The sequence below is a fragment of the Eretmochelys imbricata genome, chromosome 2, assembly GCF_965152235.1.
Source record: "Eretmochelys imbricata isolate rEreImb1 chromosome 2, rEreImb1.hap1, whole genome shotgun sequence".
NCBI lineage: Eukaryota > Metazoa > Chordata > Testudines > Cheloniidae > Eretmochelys > Eretmochelys imbricata.
In genome coordinates this window covers 56,531,070-56,552,233 of record NC_135573.1, presented here as the reverse complement: position 1 = coordinate 56,552,233, position 21,164 = coordinate 56,531,070, and the positions used below count along the sequence as shown (strand labels likewise).

General features: G+C 41.4%; 1 protein-coding gene across 2 annotated transcripts; it reads left to right on the top strand.

Annotated features, from left to right (window-relative positions):
- Nucleotides 1-124: 124 nt before the first annotated feature.
- On the top strand, nucleotides 125-20,771 carry LY96 (lymphocyte antigen 96). Of its 2 annotated transcripts, none has more exons than XM_077808961.1 (5): nucleotides 125-417; nucleotides 2,085-2,171; nucleotides 4,136-4,264; nucleotides 5,942-5,994; nucleotides 20,494-20,771. In XM_077808961.1, the coding sequence occupies exons 1-5, from the start codon at nucleotides 309-311 to the stop codon at nucleotides 20,530-20,532; spliced, it is 417 nt and encodes a 138-aa protein (XP_077665087.1). In that variant the 5' UTR covers nucleotides 125-308; the 3' UTR covers nucleotides 20,533-20,771. The 2 variants fall into 2 exon arrangements, with proteins under 2 accessions (XP_077665087.1, XP_077665086.1); XM_077808960.1 differs by lacking the exon at nucleotides 20,494-20,771 and adding an exon at nucleotides 8,844-9,336 and having other exon boundaries at nucleotides 126-417.
- Nucleotides 20,772-21,164: the final 393 nt, after the last annotated feature.

Below are 21,164 nucleotides of genomic sequence, written 5' to 3'. Positions count from 1 at the left end.
AACCAAATTGCTAATACAATCCAAAATGTGATCACCTTGGAAAAATGTAACCGTAGATGCAGAATTTCCCCTTCTTCCCATAACTTTATTATAAAGATAGCTGGCATAAATGCAGTAAAATATCAAGTTAAGTGTACAGAGAATTTGAGGAAATGTAACAGAAAAACCAAAACAAACCCAGTAATCATGTGGCTTGTGATGACTTAGCCTAACTTTGTTCCTCTTTCCTGAAAACAAAGTGTTCAAGTAAAATATTCACCCAGATAGTACCCCCTTTATTTTTGGAAGGCTTGAAGATATATGCAAGCATGTTTCAGCTTGTTTTTTTCATTCTGTTTACTTCTCGATTCACTGAATCACAAGGAAAAAAGGTGCTTTGCAGATCCTCAGATGTAGAAATATCATATTCCTTTTGTGGTAAGTAAAGGATTGTTTTATTTTCAGTGGTGTTTGCACAAGAATGGATATCCTCTCAGCAAACACTTGTCTTCCTTTCTCTTGTATTTGCCTCTTTGAGGAGTCCAGAAAGATAAAGAAATGATCCACTAGAGATTTAAGAATAATTTTGCTCTTTTTCAGTAGCTTGCGTGTATATATTTTTCTGGTATTCTGCAATTTCTGTATGATAGTAATTACACTGTGCATCCATAGATATTACCACAGTCCATGTTGGGGAAGGTATGGGGTGGGAGAGAGGTTAGCTTTTCTGATCAGGACAGGCATGTGTGTTGGTGACTTCGGAAAAACTTAAAAGACAAATTTCAATGTGCTTCTCCAGTGCTGTGATTAATCAAGTTGAACAAGAAATGCAAGAAATTTACTGTGAGATAGATTTTCATAGAACTTGAAGTTTAGCTGTATGGAAAATAGGAACACTTCATGTGAGTTCCACAGTTTCATCAGTTTCCAGGGCCAATAGGAACAGCTAACAAAATACAAGTTGAAAAAGAAATTGGGGAGGGAGGGCAGTTTTCCACTTTGCTGTCAATTGTTTCTCCTCTTTTCCCCCTACTCCTTTGCTGTGGTACATAGGCTCTAATTTAGGCCATGATCTGGCACTGAGTCACCCAAAAGGAACCCCACTGATGTCAACAGAACTCTGTGTGGGCAGAGGAGTCTGCCCACATGGTGCTTGGTGCAGGATCAGGGCCTTGGACTGTACATTCTACAGGGCAGGGGTCATGTCTTGTACAGTTCCATACACATCACACGTGCTGTATTATTAGTAAGAATGAGCTGTAACCTAAGACAGAGAGAGAATATTTGCTGTTACAACTGCTTTGCATTTATTTTCTTTTTGTTAAAATGTTAAGAAGTGCCTATGCTTGAGTTTTATGCTCCCTGACAATACAATTTACAATCTCTTAGGAATATCAGCCAACAGCATAGTACAGTAAGAACAGTTAGCATAGCAACCAGTAAATACCACAGTACATTATACCCCAACCTATTCCATATCCTCAGCATTCCCCAGATACTCCATCAGATTACTTTTTCATCATGGATAAAATAGTACATCATGTCCTGCAAAGACAGTACAAGTAAACTAACCTGACATGATTTCGGTCATTAAAAGAAAAGTATTGAACTGGATTCCCTCTAAAATGTGAAATAATAGGCTTTCCAACACTGAACAGCCAGTGCATTTTGTACTATATCCTGTATTTTACACTGACATCTGCATCTTGTAGAAAGTACAGCAGTGGTCACTCAGAAAACAAACCATGGTACAGAATAATCTACTAAGGTTCTATTACATTGGAAGCCATGCTAGTGACAACCAAGTTCTAAGACAGTTTCACTGACCAGTGTGGATGGGGATATTTTTGTCTGACAATCGTGTTAATAGCCTCCCTTCAGTGATAGTGTGGAAAATGCATGTCTTCAAAACATACATAACTACAACAGCGTGTGTTTGTCACAAATATCCTCAACCCAATTAACCTACGGTTTTTAAAACTTAATTTCAAAAGTGGAATGATGTTATTTCTGCCTCTAAGAAGGCATCTAGAAGGATCATTTACAAACATTTTTTGATGGAGAGTGCTATTCATGCTGACTTTATTACATATTTTTTAATTTAGATTCTGTGGACCATGTTTTCTTCCTTGGTATAGTCCCTTGTTCCTTTAGTGAAGGTCGTTGGAAAATTACTCTTTTATGGATTCCAAGTAAGTCACTTTTTGTTATTTCCATCAAATTTGGGGGATTAAATTCTGTATTTGCACGAGGATAGGTCACTTCTATCTCTAAACCTCTATTCTAAATGAGAAGGATATTTAGGGGAAATTTTTCATGATTGAACATGAAAAGATAAATCATGATGATATACAAAGAACCTGATTTTCTAACACATTTATGTAAAGATGTATGCACTAAAATGTGACTCACTTGTGCATGCAATTACCATCCATCATTTTACACACTAATAAAGTAGTTGTGTGTGCAAATTCAGGTAGACAAACAATTGCCATTTGCTCATGCAGTTACTCAATTTACCATTCATGACTATTGTGCATCAATTAGGCACACAATTGCTCACATACAATTTAGAAAACTGGGCTCAAAGTATATTCATGCATTAAATGCCAAACTCAAATCAGTCTTCATTATGGAGCCTTGACTGGTGCCTCAATAATATGAAAAACATTAAAAATACACAACAAAGTTTGGTCCTTAGAACTTACACTTCATAACTGAATAAGATGGAGTGACTGTTTATAGGGAAAGAAGAGACTTTTGACAGATGCTCTATGTGCTAGGAGGAGAGCGGAAGTGCCAGGAGAGTGCCTGTTCCTATGTGTCTGAGATTTTCCTCATTCTATTCAAGACCCTGTCTAAACTAGAAAAATAGATTGCATTTAAAAATGTGTTAGCTAACACATTTTAACTCACAATTTTGAACGCAAGTGTAGATAGGATTTAACACCTTTAAAAATGTGTTCGGACATTGTCGTCTACCCAAGGCCCTTCATGGCATGATTCAGTGTCACCCAGCAGTCCCCTCATAGGGGGTATGTGATCTTGGTGGATCTTTTCAAAGGGAGAGAGACACAGGGCCTGCTACAACCAGTACCATACCTCCTCTGTGTAATGATCACCTCCTGAGTTTCCTCTTTTTAGCAGCAGCCACCTTCTTTAGACAGTTGAGATGCTGAATGTAGCACCTGATTCCTGCAGAAGTACAGATAAGACTGCTGTGTGAAGATAGAGTGCTACTATAGCCGAGGAGAAAAAGGAATTGAAGTCTTCTACCAATTCATTGAGCTACCTGATTAAACAGAAGGAGAAGCAACCCAGTGTCCAGATTGTGGGCATCCTAAGAAGAAGGAACAGTTTTATAACTTAATTGAAAGCATTCCCCCACAAAGTAAAACTGCTGATTAATTTTAGTTTACACTCTGACTTAGACAGTATATATATTTATTAATAATTTTCCTGGCTCTGCTATTCCACTTTGTGTCTTTATAAATACCTAAAAAGTAGCACCAGACAGTTGTTCTTTGCTTCCACAGTGCCTTTCATTCAAGTATATAAAATGGGGGTGGGTGAGGGTGATGATATTTAACTTGTGGGGTTGCTGGATTCAATTAATTTATGTTCATACATCACTTTGCTGAATTGGGGGCTACAGTTTTTTATATTTTCAATGTAATTAAGCATGCATCTAATTTTAATCACCTGTGTAGTTTGTTAACTTCAGTGGAACAACTTGGGTGCATATGTCTTAAACACTGGAGATGGTTGAAAACTTTCCTTATTTCTCTTGGATGGAAAATGGCTTTTCAGTTATAACAGTTTTCTTTCAGTGGAAACTCCAATTTTTATGCAATGTTTTTTTTGTCCAAAAACTTTGAAAATTTGCCATTTTAAACCAAATTCCCCCCCCCCCCCCGCTTTTTTTGGTGTTTCGACAACACCCTCCAAAAAATCTGAATAATTGTTTTTTGTGGGGAGTGAAGAATAATTTCCCAACCAGTAGCCACATACTTAAACACCTTGCTGAGTTGCAGCCTATGTGAGTACTAAGTTTAATATTCTAGTCACCATTAGTATGCATGATTCTCACCTCATGTAGGGAGTGAATGTGTTTTGTGGAGATTTAATCAGTTAATGTTTTGCTTATTTTTTATAGGGAGTGATATAATCTTTTTGGAGGGCAGCATGGATTTATGGTATGATGCTGCAAATGTATTTCAAGGGAAAGAAGTTATTTGCCATGGATTTGATGATGACTACTCATTTTGTGGAACTCTGAAGGGAGGTAAGGCATAAACTTGGGAGTTCTCCTTTGCCAAACAGGGAACAGAACCCTGCTAGCTACAGTCCTGTTTAAACATTGTTGTTGCTGGCAGGTTTGTTAGAAATCTGTTTAACTGACCAGCACGGACAGGGATATTTCTGTGTCTGTGAATAGCTCTAGATGATGATATAAAACCAGGCTAACCACATCCAGTTTTTGCGGGCCCCCTAATTCGGGGGACCTAGAAAAGTAAAGGAGCATTTCTGCACAGACTACCATTGATAGCACTAGAGACACCACAAATTTGATACCAGCTGGTTGCCTCTAACTGAGCCAGTGCATCTGCCGGGCAGCCAGAAGGGGGCAGCTCAACAGCAGTAAAGGCCGCATGATTCAGTAGCCTAATCAAGGGACCGAGGGCAACTAGCAAGCGACTAATCCTAGCTATAACACAGACTCTTTTTGGCATTGTTCAAGTCACGCAGGCCAAAGCTTTCAAACTTGAGCACCTAAATTTAGGCAACTAAATCCAGAGGAACTAAGAGTCTGTGGCTCTTTCTGATGTCAGTGATGTCATATATATATATACACACACACACACGCACCCCTAAATCGTTATTCAGAGGTGCTGAGCAAATATATATAGACACACCAAGGTTACACACACACCAAGGTTAAAACTTTTGGCTTTAACCTCCCTGGGCTTCAGTTTCTACATCTGTAAAATGGGGATAATATTGTTTACCTGCCTCACAAAGAATAAATTACATTGTTAACATTTTTTAAATGTCAGGCAAGTCTCAAACTTTGCCAGAATGCACATGCAGACCTTACAGACCCTAGGAACTATAATAGCCCTAGAACCCCAATTTATTTGGAGAATTGTCCCTTGTAAACTTCTCTAAATATTGGTAGCACTACAAAGACCTCAGCACAAGTAGCAGGGCTCCAAATCTTCTGCACTGGGGTGCTGGGGGGAAGGATGTGACCTGAAGACACCCAGTCATACCAGACGAACATACACAATTAAATTTATTATGGTTAGGGTAGTACTAACAATATGCTAGGAACTAGCCAAACATAACGTGAGTCATGATGCAGTCTCAGATTCAAAGAACTCAAAATACAAGAGTACAAGCAATGAAGGATGAGGGATAAATCATGCAATCAACATTTGCCTTTAAAATAAAAAGAATATCTGCTACTCCCAACCAATCCTCAACCTAACTATTATTTCAGGCTAATCCTTTGAAGGCATCATGGTAGGAGTAGGTTTGGAGGAGGTGAGGGTGGTGGCCTTATGGTTTAATTCAGTTTGCCAAGAGGGAGATGTGACAGAATGTGCAAAGATGGTTGTGGGAGAGGCAGATAAATGTGTTAAAGGCGGCATCATTGGCAGAGCAAAGGGAGCTGGGGATGAAGGTGTCAAAGACAAGTAGATTAGTAGAGGGGCAGACTTATATGGTGTCAGTTACATTCTGAATGTATGCACTAATGATGTCCAGACCACTGACACAAGTCAGACAAATTTCCTAGTTGCATTCTGCACTTTAAGGAAAACCTAAATAGAGTAAGAAATAAGGTCTCTATCCAACTCCCTCTGAAGTCAATGGAAATGTAACTGGCATGGTTCACTTTATCATTGTTAAGGACCAAGAATAAATAACCACTTCTTTTATAACTGTCCCTATTTTGCAGAGACGGTCAATACGACGTTTGAACTTAGCGGTTTAAAGATGCAATTGCCGAAGGTACTCACTAAAGTATATATACACTTTATCTAATATATATGTTAAAGGTTACAAAAATTAGCAAAATAGATTGCTTACATGTATACTTCCCTTGAAAATAGTATTGCACCAAAACTGTACACAACAACTTCCTTACGAAATTTTTGTTTTTTTCTTACCTCAGGAATGACTCTACTTGAGTGGTAGATGAACTCAAGTTGTCCCTCTATATTATAGTTTCCTGAAAACTTTATTTTAAAAAATAAAATTAGCACAGGTGATATAACAAGTCTATTGCAAGCAAACAAACAAATCTTTCTTAACATATTGGAAGGATTATGGATATTGTGTAAATAAGAAAACAAACTGCCACTATAGAACATAAGAATGGCCATACTGGGTCAGACCAAAGGTCCATCTAGCCCAGTATCCTGTCTTCCAACAGTGGCCAATGCCAGGTGCCCCAGAGGGAATGAACAGAACAGGTAATCATCAAGTGATCCTTTCCCTGTCACTCATTCCCAGCTTCTGGCAAACAGAGGCTAGGGGCACCATTCCTGCCCATCCTAGCTAATCCATTGATGGACCTATCCTCCATGAATTTATCTAGTTCTTTTTTGAAAAAGAACTATAGACAAAGGGATTAATGTATGTATCACTCTAATGACCCTATATGTTCCTTATTAACATTTGGTGGTTTACATTAAGTAGGTACCATCCCACCTATTTCCTTGTCTTCCATCTATAACCATCTCATTCCATCTTTCAGGTTCTCTCCTCCCCTCCCTTACTGCCTGCAAAAATAACTTCCTCTTACTTGTTCTCTAGATGGTGTCCTTCTCACTTCAGATATTCTCTCTTTTCCTCTTCTCCCTATTTCCAGGTCACGCTTCCATGTCTCTTTTTCTCCTCTTCCCCATTTCCAAGTTCCCCTTTGTCACACAGAGACAGTGCAGAAGTACAGGTGACAACACCGTGACCCCCCTACAATAGCTTTGTGATCCCCTTTTTGGTCAGGACCTCCAGTTTGAGAAATACTGGGTCTTAAGGGCTTTACATGTTTACATTTTGCCATTTTAAAATACATATTCATGGTTTGTTACAACATCATAAAATTTAAGATTTAAATACCTGAAACCATGAAATTCAAGATTTTTAAAACGCTGTGACTGTGAAATTTACAAAAATGGATGGTGATTTGGTGGGGCCCTAGTTATTGTGGATCCAGACTTATGTGACTTAGCCAGCATTACACAGAAACTCTGTGGCAGAGGCAGAGAGAAAACCGAGTTCCCCAGTGCAGCACTGAACTGCCTTAACCACAAAACCACATGGAATCATAGAATATCCGGGTTGGAAGGGACCTCAGGAGGTCATCTAGTCCAACCCCCTGCTCAAAGCAGGACCAATCCCCAACTAAATCATCCCAGCCAGGGCTTTGTCAAGCCTGACCTTAAAAACCTCAAAGGAAGGAGGTTCCACCACCTTCCTAGGTAACGCATTCCAGTGCTTCACCACCCTCCTAGTGAAAAAGTTTTTCCTAATATCCAACCTAAACCTCCCCCACTGCAACTTGAGACCATTGCTCCTTGTTCTGTCATCTGCTACCACTGAGAACAGTCTAGATCCATCCTCTTTGCAACCTCCTTTCAGGTAGTTGAAAGCAGCTATCATATCCCCCCTCATTCTTCTCTTCCGCAGACTAAACAATCCCAGTTCCCTCAGCCTCTCCTTATAAATCATGTGTTCCAGTCCCCTAAAGTTTTTTTTTTGTTGCCCTCCGCTGGACGCTTTTCAATTTTTTCACATCCTTCTTGTAGTGTGGGGCCCAAAATTGGACACAGTACTCCAGATGAGGCCTCACCAATGTCGAATAGAGGGAAATAATCACGTCCCTCTATCTGCTGGCAATGCCCCTAATTATACAACCCAAAATGCCATTGGCCTTCTTGGCAACAAGGACACACTGTTGACTCATACCCAGCTTTTCATCCACTGTAACCCCTAGATCCTTTTTTGCAGAACTGCTGCCTAGCCATTCAGTCCCTAGTCTCTAGTCTGTGGGATTCTTCCCACCTTTTCTCTTCCTACAGTTCCCTTCCTCATTCACACCTTCCAATTTTTGTACTACATAAGGCAGGTATCCTACAGACAATAGTCTCCTTTACTTACAAACCTGCTCCACCATTAGAGTAGGCCCACCAGTGACCACATGAGACCAGGATCCTGTGCAAAAAATATGTGATCATGTAATTAGAGGCTGCATCATAATACATATGCACAAAAAGGTAATTCACAGGTAATCTTAATTCTTCATTTCCTAACATCTGAGTGCTTGATGTTGCAACCTTAATAAGGTCCTTTTAACACAGTGGCTTTTTAATGTAATTTCCCAAGTTTTTTAAAAACTTAACTGAAAAAATAGAAATCTCATCGTACTGACACCCACATTAGTCATCAGCAAGGTTGAACCTTTTAGATCCACCACACAGACCTCTGCCACTTGAGCAAATGGAGTAACTGATAGCAGTAGTAGGTTGCCATTCTCTATGTGGACCAACAGTAGAACTGATTAGACAGACACTTTGCCAGTGAGTTTCACAGCTTTTTGCTGACAGCGGTGGAGTTTTGAGACTCAAGAACTGGTTTCCATTCCAGGCTCTGGAGGGGAGTGTGTTCTGGTGGTCTCATACCTTTCTGTCTCTGTTTTCTCCCAAGCCTGATTCCTTCTGCCATTCTTAACTCCAGCCTATCCTGTGCCAGACCTTTCTCCCCACTCCCTGGGCTCCTCATCCTAGTCTTCTCCCCCCGAGTTTCTGGGCCAAAAAGTGGCAACAAGATTGTGTGGTTTTTTTCTTTCTTTGTTTTAGGGAATATATATGATTCTTTTAAGATTATTCTCTGGTCCTTCTGAGAAGAACTTGTTCCTGTGTATGAATGTCACCTTGTTAATGAAATAGGATGGTTAAGGAATTTCAGAATAAGATGATTGCTTCAAATCATCGCGGAACACAAGAACTGCTGCTGCAAGGAACTGGAATTTTATCACTGAAATAATAAACAGACTGATTTTGCATGGGTACGAATGCAAAATGCACTTTACTATACACATAATTATAAGGAAGAAGCATAGACTCATCCATTCATATACTTGCTATAATCAAATGGCCAGCCAATTTGTGCTAAATTTCTTTGTGAAAATTAGGTACAAATGCATACTGTTTAATCTACAGAATGACCCTGAAATGGTGTCATAGTTACAACTGTATTTCAATTATACCTCTTGTGTTATGCAGAATGTGTGTATTTCAGATTCTGCTAAACTAAGACAAGACAAGAATGTTTGCCAGAATTTATTTGATATAAAAGAAAACCCTGTGTATTCTCTTGTTCATTCTGTCTGTTTAGCTTCAGTAGCTATTCTATTCTCAGTCATTTATTTGCACCACCACACATAACAGCGAAGTGAAAGGCTTTTTAACATGCCAAGACAGGAGTTCAGGGATCTTTGGTTATCTGGCAGCAGTTGATGGTGTTAATAGCATCTGAAACAGAGTGGGCACTGGGCAGCAGTGTTCACTGCTTACGCAGCTTGAGTAGAGTTGCCTTAAGGCAAACCAGTGTCCTAGGCACAACCCACTGATGTGGTCCTGGCCCCTGCTTGGGTGGTGGTGGCAGGATTATCCCCACAAGCCCTCCCCTGGGATGGCAGGGGGTTTGCTACTGTTCTTCAAGTGGGCAAGCGATGACTTCTTCTTCAACCCACAGCCAATCTCTGGCAGGCCTGGGAGCAGGGTGCCCCAGCCTGTTGCTGCTATTCTTTAGGTGGCCAGTGCTTAGCCTCCCTCACCACCTGAGCAGTGGGCCCTCTGTGAAGAGGTACTTTATGTCAGCCCAGCATAGGTCTCCGTGTGGTGCCAAGAGCCCTCTGGGGGTTAGTGGTGTCAGAGGGAACCAGACCCACAAACAAGGCTCTCTCCTTGGGAAGGGTGGGTGTGGTGACCTTTTCTCACTGGACCATCATTCCTGAAAGTTGGGGGACTTAATGTCATCCTCAGGGACTTTGTTTTGAACCATCCTTTCCTCCAGCCAAAGAGGAGTAGCAGAGGAGACTGCAGTAGCAAGGTGGCCCAGCTGTGGGCTATGCCCTCCCTCCGTCCTGGTCCATCAGGGAAACATGGGAGGAAGCCAGGATTCTCCTCCTCTCCCTTGGTCACTAGAGAAGGAGTAACAATGACAGACCAGGGAGGAGGGAGATCCTGATGTGCAAGAGGAGCAGCCTACTGCATTGATAAGCAGTCCCCTCTTCCCTTGGCCCAGCTGGAGAGCGAAAGCCAGGATTGTAGTGGCAAAGGCTGTCTTCCACACTAGTGAGGGCCCCCACCCAGGAGCTGCTGCAGGAGCAGCAGGGTTTTGGTCCTTCCATGCCCCCAGCTAGGATTTCTTTCCCCATGAGTTGCTGTGAAGTGGCTGTGGTGGTCTGAACTGCCTCCCCACTGGAGATTGTGGTGACTACTGCTTTGGTCCACCATCCTCAGGATCTTCTACTGCTTGGGGTGGGGCCTTGGTCCAGTCAAGTGTGTTTGGGCACCAGAGCCTTGCAGTCCCCCTGGTTCTTGTAGGTGTAAGCAGGGTCTGAAAGAAGCTCTCCGTGGATGAGCTGGGGGAAAAATATTTCAGGACCAGACTATATTTACATGAACACACCTACTCTGCCTAGGTATTCAGCACACAAAGCCTTGTTGCCAAAGTGAACAATTTTGGCTGGTGGTGGGTTACAAATCGCTTTGTATACAGAGGTAATTAAATGTTTTTATCCTGGATTGTATGAGTAAAGAGCAGCAGAACTGTACTGAACACACCCAGATTGATGAGAGTAACCCTCAGCTGAACTACACTCGCTAAGCAGGGGGTAGGGATGCCAAATCCCAGTGAGATGGGGGAGAGAGAGAGGGGATAGGTGCTCCTAGCTGGTGGTGTAGGCTTTGCCTAAGAGTCCTAGATGCCATTAGACCCCCACCCCCCTAATTGTTTAAAGACAGCAGATTAGATTCAATGGGAGAGTCCTTTGTTTTGTCACTAGAGCTGAAATGACTGATAACTAGGTCTAAGTGCTGAGACTCAGACCTCCTGTGGGGCCGTGTTTCAGTGAAAGAGACTGCCCACCCTGCACTAGCAGTGAGGTTCCATGGTAACTGGTGAAATCACTGAGAGCTGGGTTAAGCGATGGGACATGGCAAAGGTTGCAGTAGAGAGGCGGGTGATTGCACAGAAAGTGACAGCACAGCGGCCAATGGCAGCGGAGTGAAGAATGGCACAGCAGTGGTAGCAGGCAGTGATGCAGAGTGAACAGCAGTGGTGGATTAGCCACTAGGCCAATGGGGCCCAAGGCTAGGGGCCTGGCCAATTGGAGGGCCCCCGGAAAAATGTGCACCCCTGCACCCTGACCTGCTCCGCCCAGTGCTCCTGCCAGGGAGCTTGCCCTTCTCCATCTGCCTGTCACTCCTGCCAGGAGTGGGATTGGGGCGCAGGGACTTGCCCTGGCCTCCTGTGCCCTGACTCCACTCCCCAGCAGGAGTGCCGGGTGGGAAGAGCAGGTCAGGATGAGGGGGCACACATTTTTCCGGGGGCCCCCAATTGGCCAGGGCCCCTGTTGGCCCGGTGGCTAATCCACCCCTGCATGTACTACTATATCTTTTTATGGTTAAATTCTACAGGTCATCTTGCCTTCTGTATTTTCACAATAAATAGTTTAGGGCTAACTCCTGAAGATTGTAATCAGACAAGATCACTACTGACTTTGATGGGAACTTTGCTGGAATAAGGACTAGAGGATTTTGTCCAAGGTGGACCAAAGAGGATTTCAGTTCACCTTAAAGTTGCTTAATGATTCTACATCACATAGTGATCCTTAAGAAATTAACAGGAACATTGTCTTAAAATACAGTGTGATTTGGATGTTTCCTCTCTGCACAGTCCAACACCAGGCTTTTGTTAGGCTAGATTCTCAGTCAGATGTTCCCTAATGAGTTAACTTTGGGGATTTTGTAGCACATATTCTGTGGAACAATAGAAAATTCTGTGTTAAAGCTGTAAGCTGATTAATAGCCACTAGGCTGTGCTGTATCTCACAGATTACTTTTAACTCCTTCCAGAGTAGCAGCTGTGTTTGTCTGTATCCGGAAAAAGAACAGGAGTACTTGTGGCACCTACCGGTTTTTCAGTGTTATGATTCCTGGACACAAATCTGACATCAGGAATCATAATGTTCAAAAACCGGTAGGAGAACACTTCAACCTCTCTGGCCACTCAGTAAAAGACTTAAGGGTGGCAATTTTGAAACAGAAAAGCTTCAAAGACAGACTCCAATGAGAAACTGCTGAGCTTGAATTAATATGCAATACCATTAACTTGGGTTTGAATAGAGACTGGGAGTGGCTGGGTCATTACACATATTGAATTTATTTCCCCATGTTAAGTATCCTCACACCTTCTTGTCAACTGTCTCAATGGGCCATCTTGATTATCACTACAAAAGTGTTTTTCTCCTGCTGATAATAGCTCATCTTAATTAATTAGCCTCTTACAGTTTGTATGGCAACTTCCAACTTTTCTGTGTGTGTGTGTGTGTGTGTGTGTGTATATATCTTCTTACTATATGTTCCATTCTATGCATCCAATGAAGTGGGCTGTAGCCCACAAAAGCTTATGCTCTAATAAATTTGTTAGTCTCTAAGGTGCCACAAGTACTCCTGTTCTTTTTTCAACCTCTTGCCAACTACTACATAAACTATCAGCAGATATAGATGAGCAGAATTAAAGTTTTTACTTCTAGCTTACAGCAGGCGGTCAGCTTTTTCAAACTGGGTGCCAAAAAAAGCATTTTTGCACAGTTGTATCCACTCCATTTAGATATTGGGCCCCAGCAAATTTTAGTTGGAAAATCTGAAACAAAAGTCACAAAGAATTGTTAGACAGTGTAACAAACAGAGGTGAGGGACTAATGGAGGCAAGACATCATAATTACTTCAGAGCTGTAATGATGAAGAATTTATGCTTGCATTAAATTCTGCAGACACTAACAGATTGTACAAACAATTCTTATTTTATGTCTGAATAGAGCTATTGGAAATTAAAGTTGGTTTCCTTTGAAATTATTCTATAAACAAACAAACAAACAAAAAAAGGAGTCAGAAAATTTGGTAATTGATGTCTGCCTTACTATATATGTTTATCTTCATTTTGAACTTTATAATTTGCCCCATGAACGTTTCTAGTGATTATCTGAAATCTAATACTAAAGTCACAGAAGTGTTCAGGGACCATTGTCACTGAAACTGTTTTGAGGATTATTTATTTTATCTCAAGGCAGTTTAGCTTATGCTTGGAATGTTTTCAGATACTAAAAAAAAAAAAATTTAGAATGAATATGTTCTGATCATTAATGTAGTACATATCCAACAGTTGACAGAAGCTAATAAGTGATGGGAAATAAATAAAGATCTTTACACATCAGATTTTTGTTAGCTTATGTGGTAAAGACCTTGTAGATGTTGGAGCTTTGTAGTATAGATATGTGGAAATAGGAAGTCTGTAGCTGAATGCTTATGATTATCTATGCTAACGGGCAGAATCCTCGATATATGCAAAATACTTGAGCCCCCAACTGGTAAATAAGACACATTGAAGACCTTTCTTAGAAATTTTCAAGATATCTTAAGTATATGATCTAAGGTTGCCAGCTATTGTATCACTGATGTCCATGTCCTTATTTCTGTGTTTTATTGTTACACTATGGGCCAAATCCTGTCTTCAGTTGCACCTGGGTTACCCTGAAGTCATAACTGACGCCCATATAGAGTTCATGGCATAACTGAGGACAGAATTTGGTCCTGTATATCTTAATGTACGTCTACATTACAACTGCTACAGTGGCACAGCTACGGCGTCGCAGCTGTCGGCACCATACTGCTGATGTTTCCTACATCGACATAAAGAGTTTTTCCATTGTTGTAGTTAATCCACCTCTTCCATCGACCTAGCTGTGTCTATACCAGGGGTTAGGTCAACCTAATTACAGCACTCAGGGCGCAACATTTTTAACAGTCCTGAACGACATAGCTAGGTTGGTCTAATTTTTAAGTGTAGACCAGGCCTTCTACTATTTTGATACACTCTGTGGTCCAAATCATGCCCTTGCTCCTCTCTAGAGTGGTAGGATGCAGAGCTCATAGACTTGAAGGCCACAAGGGGTCATCGTGATCATCTAGTCTGATGTTCTGTACATCGCAGGTCATAGAACCTTACCCCCACACTCTTGTAATAGGCCCATAACCTCTAACTGAGTTACTGAAGTCCTCAAACCTTGATTTAAAGACTTCAAGTTACAGAGACTCCAGCATTTACTGTAGATCAAAAGAGCCAGTGACCCATGCCCCATGCTACAGAGAAAGGCAAAACCCATTCAGGGTTTCTGCCAGTCTGACATGGGGGAAAATTCTTTCCTACCCCCAGATATGGTGATCAGTTAGACCCTGAGCATGTGCGCAAGACCCACCAGCCACACCTGGGAAAGAATTCTCTATAGTAACTCAGAGCCCTCCCCCTCTAGTGTCCCATCTCCAGCCATTGAATATATTTACTAATAGCAGTCGCAGATGGGCCATATGCCATTGAGGGCAATCTCAATGCAATTTAACTTATCAACTTAGTTTTTTTACCCCCACTACTCCCCTTGGAATGCTGTTCCAGAACTTCTCTCCTCTGATGGTTAGAAACCTTGGTCTAACTTCAAGCCTAAACTTACTGATGGCCAGTTTATATCCATTTGTTCTTGTGCCAACATTAGCTCTTAACTTAAACAGCTCCTCTCCCTTCCTGGTGTTTATCCTGCTAATGTATTTATAGAGAGGAATCATATCTCCCTTCATCCTTCGTTTTGTTAGGATAAACAAGCCAAGTTCCTTAAATCTCCTTTTGTAAGGCAGGTTCTCAATTCCTCTGATCATCCAAATTAGCCCTTCTTTGCACCTGTTCTAGTTTGAATTAATCTTTCTTAAACATGGGAGTCCAGAATTGCACACAGGATTCCAGATGAGGTCTCACCAGTGCCTTGAACAATAGTAATAACACCTCCTTACCTTTACTGGCAATAGCTTGCCTGATGCATTTTAGGATTACATTAGCCTTTTTCATGGCCATATCATATTGACAGCTCAGATAAGCCCTTAGCAGCAACGTTCTGCCCAGCCTCTGCATGGGTGACAAGAAGTGACCTGCCCCCTAACCTGCATGCACAGGACTAGACACAATTTAGCTTGTATGTTTATCTATATAAAAACTTAAAAATATAAGGTAAAATTTGTATAAATTTGTAAAATTTGGGTAAAAAGGGCTCTGTATTGTAAAAAACAGACACAGACTTGTATATTAATGTAATTCATTTTAAAAAGTAGAACACAAGTGCTAAAGGAGACGTATATGTCATATGTAACTTTAACACTAACATTTTTGCTTTCTTGGAGTCAGTTATTTAAATATTTCTCTTTGCTTTGTTTTCTTTTACAAAAAGTAGGGCTGTTGATTAATTGCAGTTAACTCACGCAATTAACTCAAAAAAATTAATTGCGCTTAATCCAGCTGTTAAACAATAGAATACAAATTGAAATGTATTAAATATTTTTGATGTTTCTACATTTTCAAATATATCTATTTCAATTACAACACAGAATGCAAAGTGTACAGTGCTCACTTTATTTTTTATTACAAATATTTGCACTGTAAAAATGATAAACAAAAGAAATAGTATTTTTCAATTCATCTCATACAAGTACAGTGGTGCAATCTCTTTATTATGAAAGTGCAACTTAAAAATGTATTTTTTTTGTTACATACTGTACTCAAAAACAAAACAATGTAAAACTTTAGAGCCTACAAGTCCATTCAGTCCTACTTCTTGTTCAGCCAATCGCTAAGAGAAAAAATTTTGTTTACATTTTTGGGAAATAATGCTGCCCACTTCTTAATTACTTCACCTGAAAGTGAGAACAGGCGTTCTCATGGCACTGTTGTAGCCGGCAACACAAGATATATTTACATGCCAGATGCGCTAAAGATTCATATGCCTCTTCATACTTTGACCATCATTCCAGAGGACATGCTTCCATGCTGATGATGCTCCTTAAAAAATAATGCGCTAATTAAATCTGTGATTGAACTCCTTGGGGGAGAATTGTGTCCTGCTCTCTTTTACCCTCATTCTGCCATATATTTCATATTATAGCAATCTCGGATGATGAACCACATGTTGTTTGTTTTAAGAACACTTTCACTGCAAATATGACAAAATACAAAGAAGATATCACTGTGAAATTTCTAAAGATAGCTATAGCACTCGACCCAAAGTTTAAGAATCTGAAGTGCCTTCCAAAATCTGAGAGGGATGAGGTGTGGAGCATGCTTTCAGAAGTCTTAAATGAGCAACATTCTGATGCAGAAACTACAGAACCCAAACCACCAAAAAAGAAAATAACCTTCTGCTGGTGATGGCTGACTCAGATGATGAAAATGAACATGCGTTGGTCTGCACTGCTTTGGATCATTATTGAGCAGAACCCGTCATCAGCATGGACGCCATGTCCTTTGGAATGGTGGTTGAAGCTTCAAGGGACATATGAATCTTTAGCGCATCTGGTATGTAAATATCTTGCGACGCCGGCTACAATGGTGCCATGCAAATGCCTGTTCCCCCTGTCAGGTGACATTGTAAACAAGAAGCAGGCAGTATTATCTTCTGAAAATGTAAACAAACTTGTTTGTCTTAGCGATTGGCTGAACAAGAAGTAGGACTGAGTGGACTTGTAGGCTGTAAAGTTTTAAATTATTTTATTTTTGAATGCAGGTTTTTTGGGTACATACAAATGTAGAATTAAGTTCAAATGCCATGATAAAGAGACTGCACTACAGTACTTGTATTAGGTGAATTGAAAAATACTATCTCTTTTGTTTTTTACAGTGCAAATATGTGTAATAAAAATAAATATAAAGTGAGCACTGTACACGTTGTATTTTGTGTTGTAATTAAAATCAATATATTTGAAAATGTAGAAAACATCCAAAATATTTAAATAAATGGTGTGCTATTGGTGTTTAATTGCGATTAATTTTTTTAATCGTGCGACAGCCCTAACAAAAAGTTTTTCTCTACTAGACAGTGTAGGTCTGGCTTGACATGAACCTTAACAGAAAATACTCTCAGAATCTCATAATTTAATCTCTTCCCCTTTTAAGCTTTCTGGTCTGCAAAGCTCCACATTAGGGACCCATCAAAGTCCATTCCAGTTAGATTTAGGTGAACTTGTTCAGACCAATTACAAACTGATCTGAAGTCTTTCCTGTCCTTCAGTTTGAAAACTTTGGTCAAGTTTTTTTTTCTTGTCACTCTTCATGTCCTGGCTCTTTTTTGGACCAGAAATTGAATTGTGCAAATTCTATGAAAAAAAGCTAAGGCAGGTGAGACGATATCTTTTATTGGTCCAACTTCTGTTGGAGAAAGGTACAAGCTTTTGAGCTACCCAGAGTTCTTCTTCAGGTTTGGGGAAGGAAATCAGAGTGTCTGAGCTAAATACAAGTTGGAACAGATTAAGTATAAAGGTTAAGGCATGTTGTAGGAAGCCTCTTGAAATAAACTGGGCAACTGAGGGTTGAATTTTATGCAAAAGGGGTTTGAAGTGGGCAATTAAGGGTTAGCAGATTGTGAGGTGTTTTACAAGTTGTTGTAATGAGACATAAAACCAGTGTCCCTACTGAGTCCATGTTTTTTAGCATTTAATAGAGTTATGAATTTAAGTTCCCAGGCTCGTCTTTTGAAGGTGTTGTGCAGGTTGTATTTCAGGACAAGTACTGAGAGATTACATATAGAGTGACTGTTTGTTTGTGAACAGTGTTTGCCACTGGGTGATATGGTGCTTTAGTCGTCTATCACTTCTATGTGCAAGTTCATTCGAGAGCATAGTGATTGTCTCATTTCACCCACTAGTTGTTTTTGGGGTATTTGATGCATTGAATGAGGTATACTATATGTTGTGATAAGCATGTGTAGGACTCGGGAATGTTGAAAGGTGACTTGTGTAGGACTCATGAGTGTTGAAAGGTGAGAGTGCTAAGTTCCCTCTGAGCTGCGCTGCTGTGCAGCAGGCTATCAAGGGCCGCACAGGTGGGGAGATGCGCTCCTCCCCTGGCTCAGCCCAGCCCAACCCCTCTGGAGCTGCCACGGCCAGGGAGAGGCACAGATGTTCCTTCCCCAGTTTAGCCCAGCCCTGCCAGAGTTGCTGCGGCTGGGAAAGGTGCCTCTCCCCCAGCCCAGGCCCACTCTGCTGGAGCTGCTGCAGCTGGGGAGAGGTGCCTGTCCCTCGGCCTAGCCCAGCCAGAGCTGCCGCGGCTGGGGCGAGGTGGCTCTCACCAGGCCCAGAGCTGCTGTGGTGAGAGAAGGCTGAGGGGAGTCCTCTCTCCCCACCACAGCCCTGAGGCAGCCAGTACCCCAAACCCCTCATCCCCAGCCCCACCCCAGAGCCCTCACCCCTCACTGCTCCCTGGCCCCATCCCAGAGCCTTCACCCTCAGCCAGAACCCTCACCCCCCTACACCCCGAGCCTCTGCCCCAGCCCTGAGCCCCCTCCCACACCCTGAGCCCTTCATCCCTAGTCCCACCCCAGAGCCCGCAACCCCAACCAGAGCCCACACCCCAACCCTCTGCCCTAGTTCTGAGCCCAATCCCCTCTTCCCCAGCCCTAACCCTCCGCAAATCCCAACTCTCTGCCCCAGTCCTGAGTCCCCTCACACACTCCAAACCACTCAGCTCCACCCCGGCCACACATCACCTCCATATTGGTGCCCATAACAAAATTCATTTTGCACATGGATGTGAAAAATTAGAGGGAACATTGGTGCGGGGTAGTTTTGCATCTGTTTTTCTGGTAGGGTCTGGTGCCACTTTGAGTAGGTCTGTCCAGGTCTGTGCGGAATTTGCTTCTGATTCGGGGATTGTTTGAAGCCCAGAAAGGGGGCTCAGGAAAGATTTCTTTCGGGATGTGGTCCCCATCAAATGTGGGTTGAAATTGTTTGATGATACTCTATATGGGCTCTAGTGTAAAAAAAAAAAAAAAACTGTATGGAGTATATTTCTGGTACGAATGTAAACATTAGGAGCCCTACATCCCATGAGATACCCTTTATTGCCAAGGTTTCTAGCATAGTTTTGCAGATTCCAAAGATTTGGTATAGAGCAGGTAAGTATAAGATTTTTGGGTGTTTATCTGAACAGAACCTCTAAACCCATCACAGATCTTTCTCTCTCATTACTATTGCTTTTTAAGCAGCTGTCAGGATTTACTGCAGATGGAAAAATAGCTTTCCTTCACCCCCTCACCCTCTGTTGCCAAATATGTAATTAGCTAAAGAAGAAGTTCCTGTAAAATTGTTTTTCATTAAGCACATACACGCTTTGAAATGTGCATTAACGTTCCGTTCCAATCCAGCAAAACACTTAAGCACATCAGTAACTTTAAACCTGTGTGTAGTCCTGTAGGCCACATTGGTGTACATGTGTGCTTAAGTGCTGGATCAGGGCCTAACATACTTTGTGATACACAAACAAACAAAAAGCCTGGCAATCATGACTGTCTTGATACAACACCATGTTTCCAGGGTTGGACTGGAAGGTACAAGCATCCTACATAATCCAGTCATACTGCCCATTCAATTTATCAGGCCTCTCTCTCTCTCTCTCTAAGTGGTTCAATCCTCCTCTTTCAATGAGAATTACTTGTAATGTATACAGGTAACTGCAGGAGACTAATACTTAATTTCAGGAATGATATTAGGGGTACTGTCCTAGGCTTTGTCTACACTATATAACTATACTGGTATAGCTCTAGTAGCAAACTCTCCCAGTGGAGACAGTTTATATTGGCAAAAGTGTTAATTTTCCAGTATAGTTTATACCAGTTCCCTGAATTAAATACACTGTTGTAATGATCTAAACCCCCGTGTTCATCCTTTTTACAGGATTATGATAAATTTTGTACAAAGTATGCCTTGTGAGGTATCATTTGAAAACACACATTTTGCTGATCATTATTGTCTTGGTAAAATATATGTGGCAACGTTGTATGTAAGGTTATAAGATTCCTCTGTATGGTATTGCTCAGACATATTCCAAGTCTGGGGAGCAGCCACAAACCAATTCCCCAGAGACAAAAGGCAAGCTGACACCTCAGCCTGGTGTCAATGAAATCAAATGGACCACCACCTGGTTAAGTGGCCACTCTTTGGCAGAAAAGAGGGTGTGGGTGAAAAATCTACATCTTGACAAAGAAACAGCTTGGGGTTCCTGTCCCGTTTCTGCCTCTTGAACCCCATCTGGGGATGCTTCTTGAAGAAGGGAAAACTATCAGAAGGAAGAGCAAATGCCCCAAAGGATTTCTCTCTCTCTTTCTACCCATGGCATCCACTATACCTGAAGAACAAAAGAAGCAGCATTAGACTGGGGGAAGAATCCTGACCGAAAGAAGTTCAGCCAGTAAGACTGCTGAAGCATTTGATGCAAGACCTCTGCTTCAAATTCACTCTATGTTGTTAAGTTAGGTATTTGTTGCATTTTACTTTTATTTGTCTTTTAACCACTTCTGACTTTTATGTCTTATTACTTATACTCACTTAAAATCTACTTTTTATAGTTAATAAACTTGTTTTATTGTTTTATCTAAAGTAGTGTGTTTAAATTGAAGTGTTTGGGAAACTATTTGAAATAACAGGATTTGTGCATATCATTTTTTGTCCATATAATGATGGATTTTTTATGAACTTATATTGTCCAGGAGGGTGGTGGGCAGCACAAGACATACATTTCTGGGGAAAGTCTCGGACTGGGAGTTTGCTGGTGTTACCCTGCAGTGTAATGCAAGAGTGGCTGACAGCAGAAATCATACAATTATAACTGGGAGTAACTTACATGCTGGAGGCTGTGTGAGAGCAGACTGGGAGTGGTAAAGCAGTGTAAAGAGCACCCCAGACTGGAGAATTGAGGGGACACAGCTGCCCATCAGTCCAGATTGTACCCTGGGCATGACACAGCTATTCTGGCAAAAGGACCTTTTTTCCAGTATACCTGCATCTACACTGGCAAAAAGTGTA

Coding starts and splice junctions, on each gene's coding strand:
- LY96 (XM_077808960.1), top strand. CDS start 309: ATGTTTCAGCTTGTTTTTTTCATTCTGTTTACTTCTCGATTCACTGAA. Junction 418..2,084: donor AATATCATATTCCTTTTGTG/GTAAGTAAAGGA, acceptor TTTTTAATTTAG/ATTCTGTGGACCATGTTTTC. Junction 4,265..5,941: donor TTGTGGAACTCTGAAGGGAG/GTAAGGCATAAA, acceptor CCTATTTTGCAG/AGACGGTCAATACGACGTTT.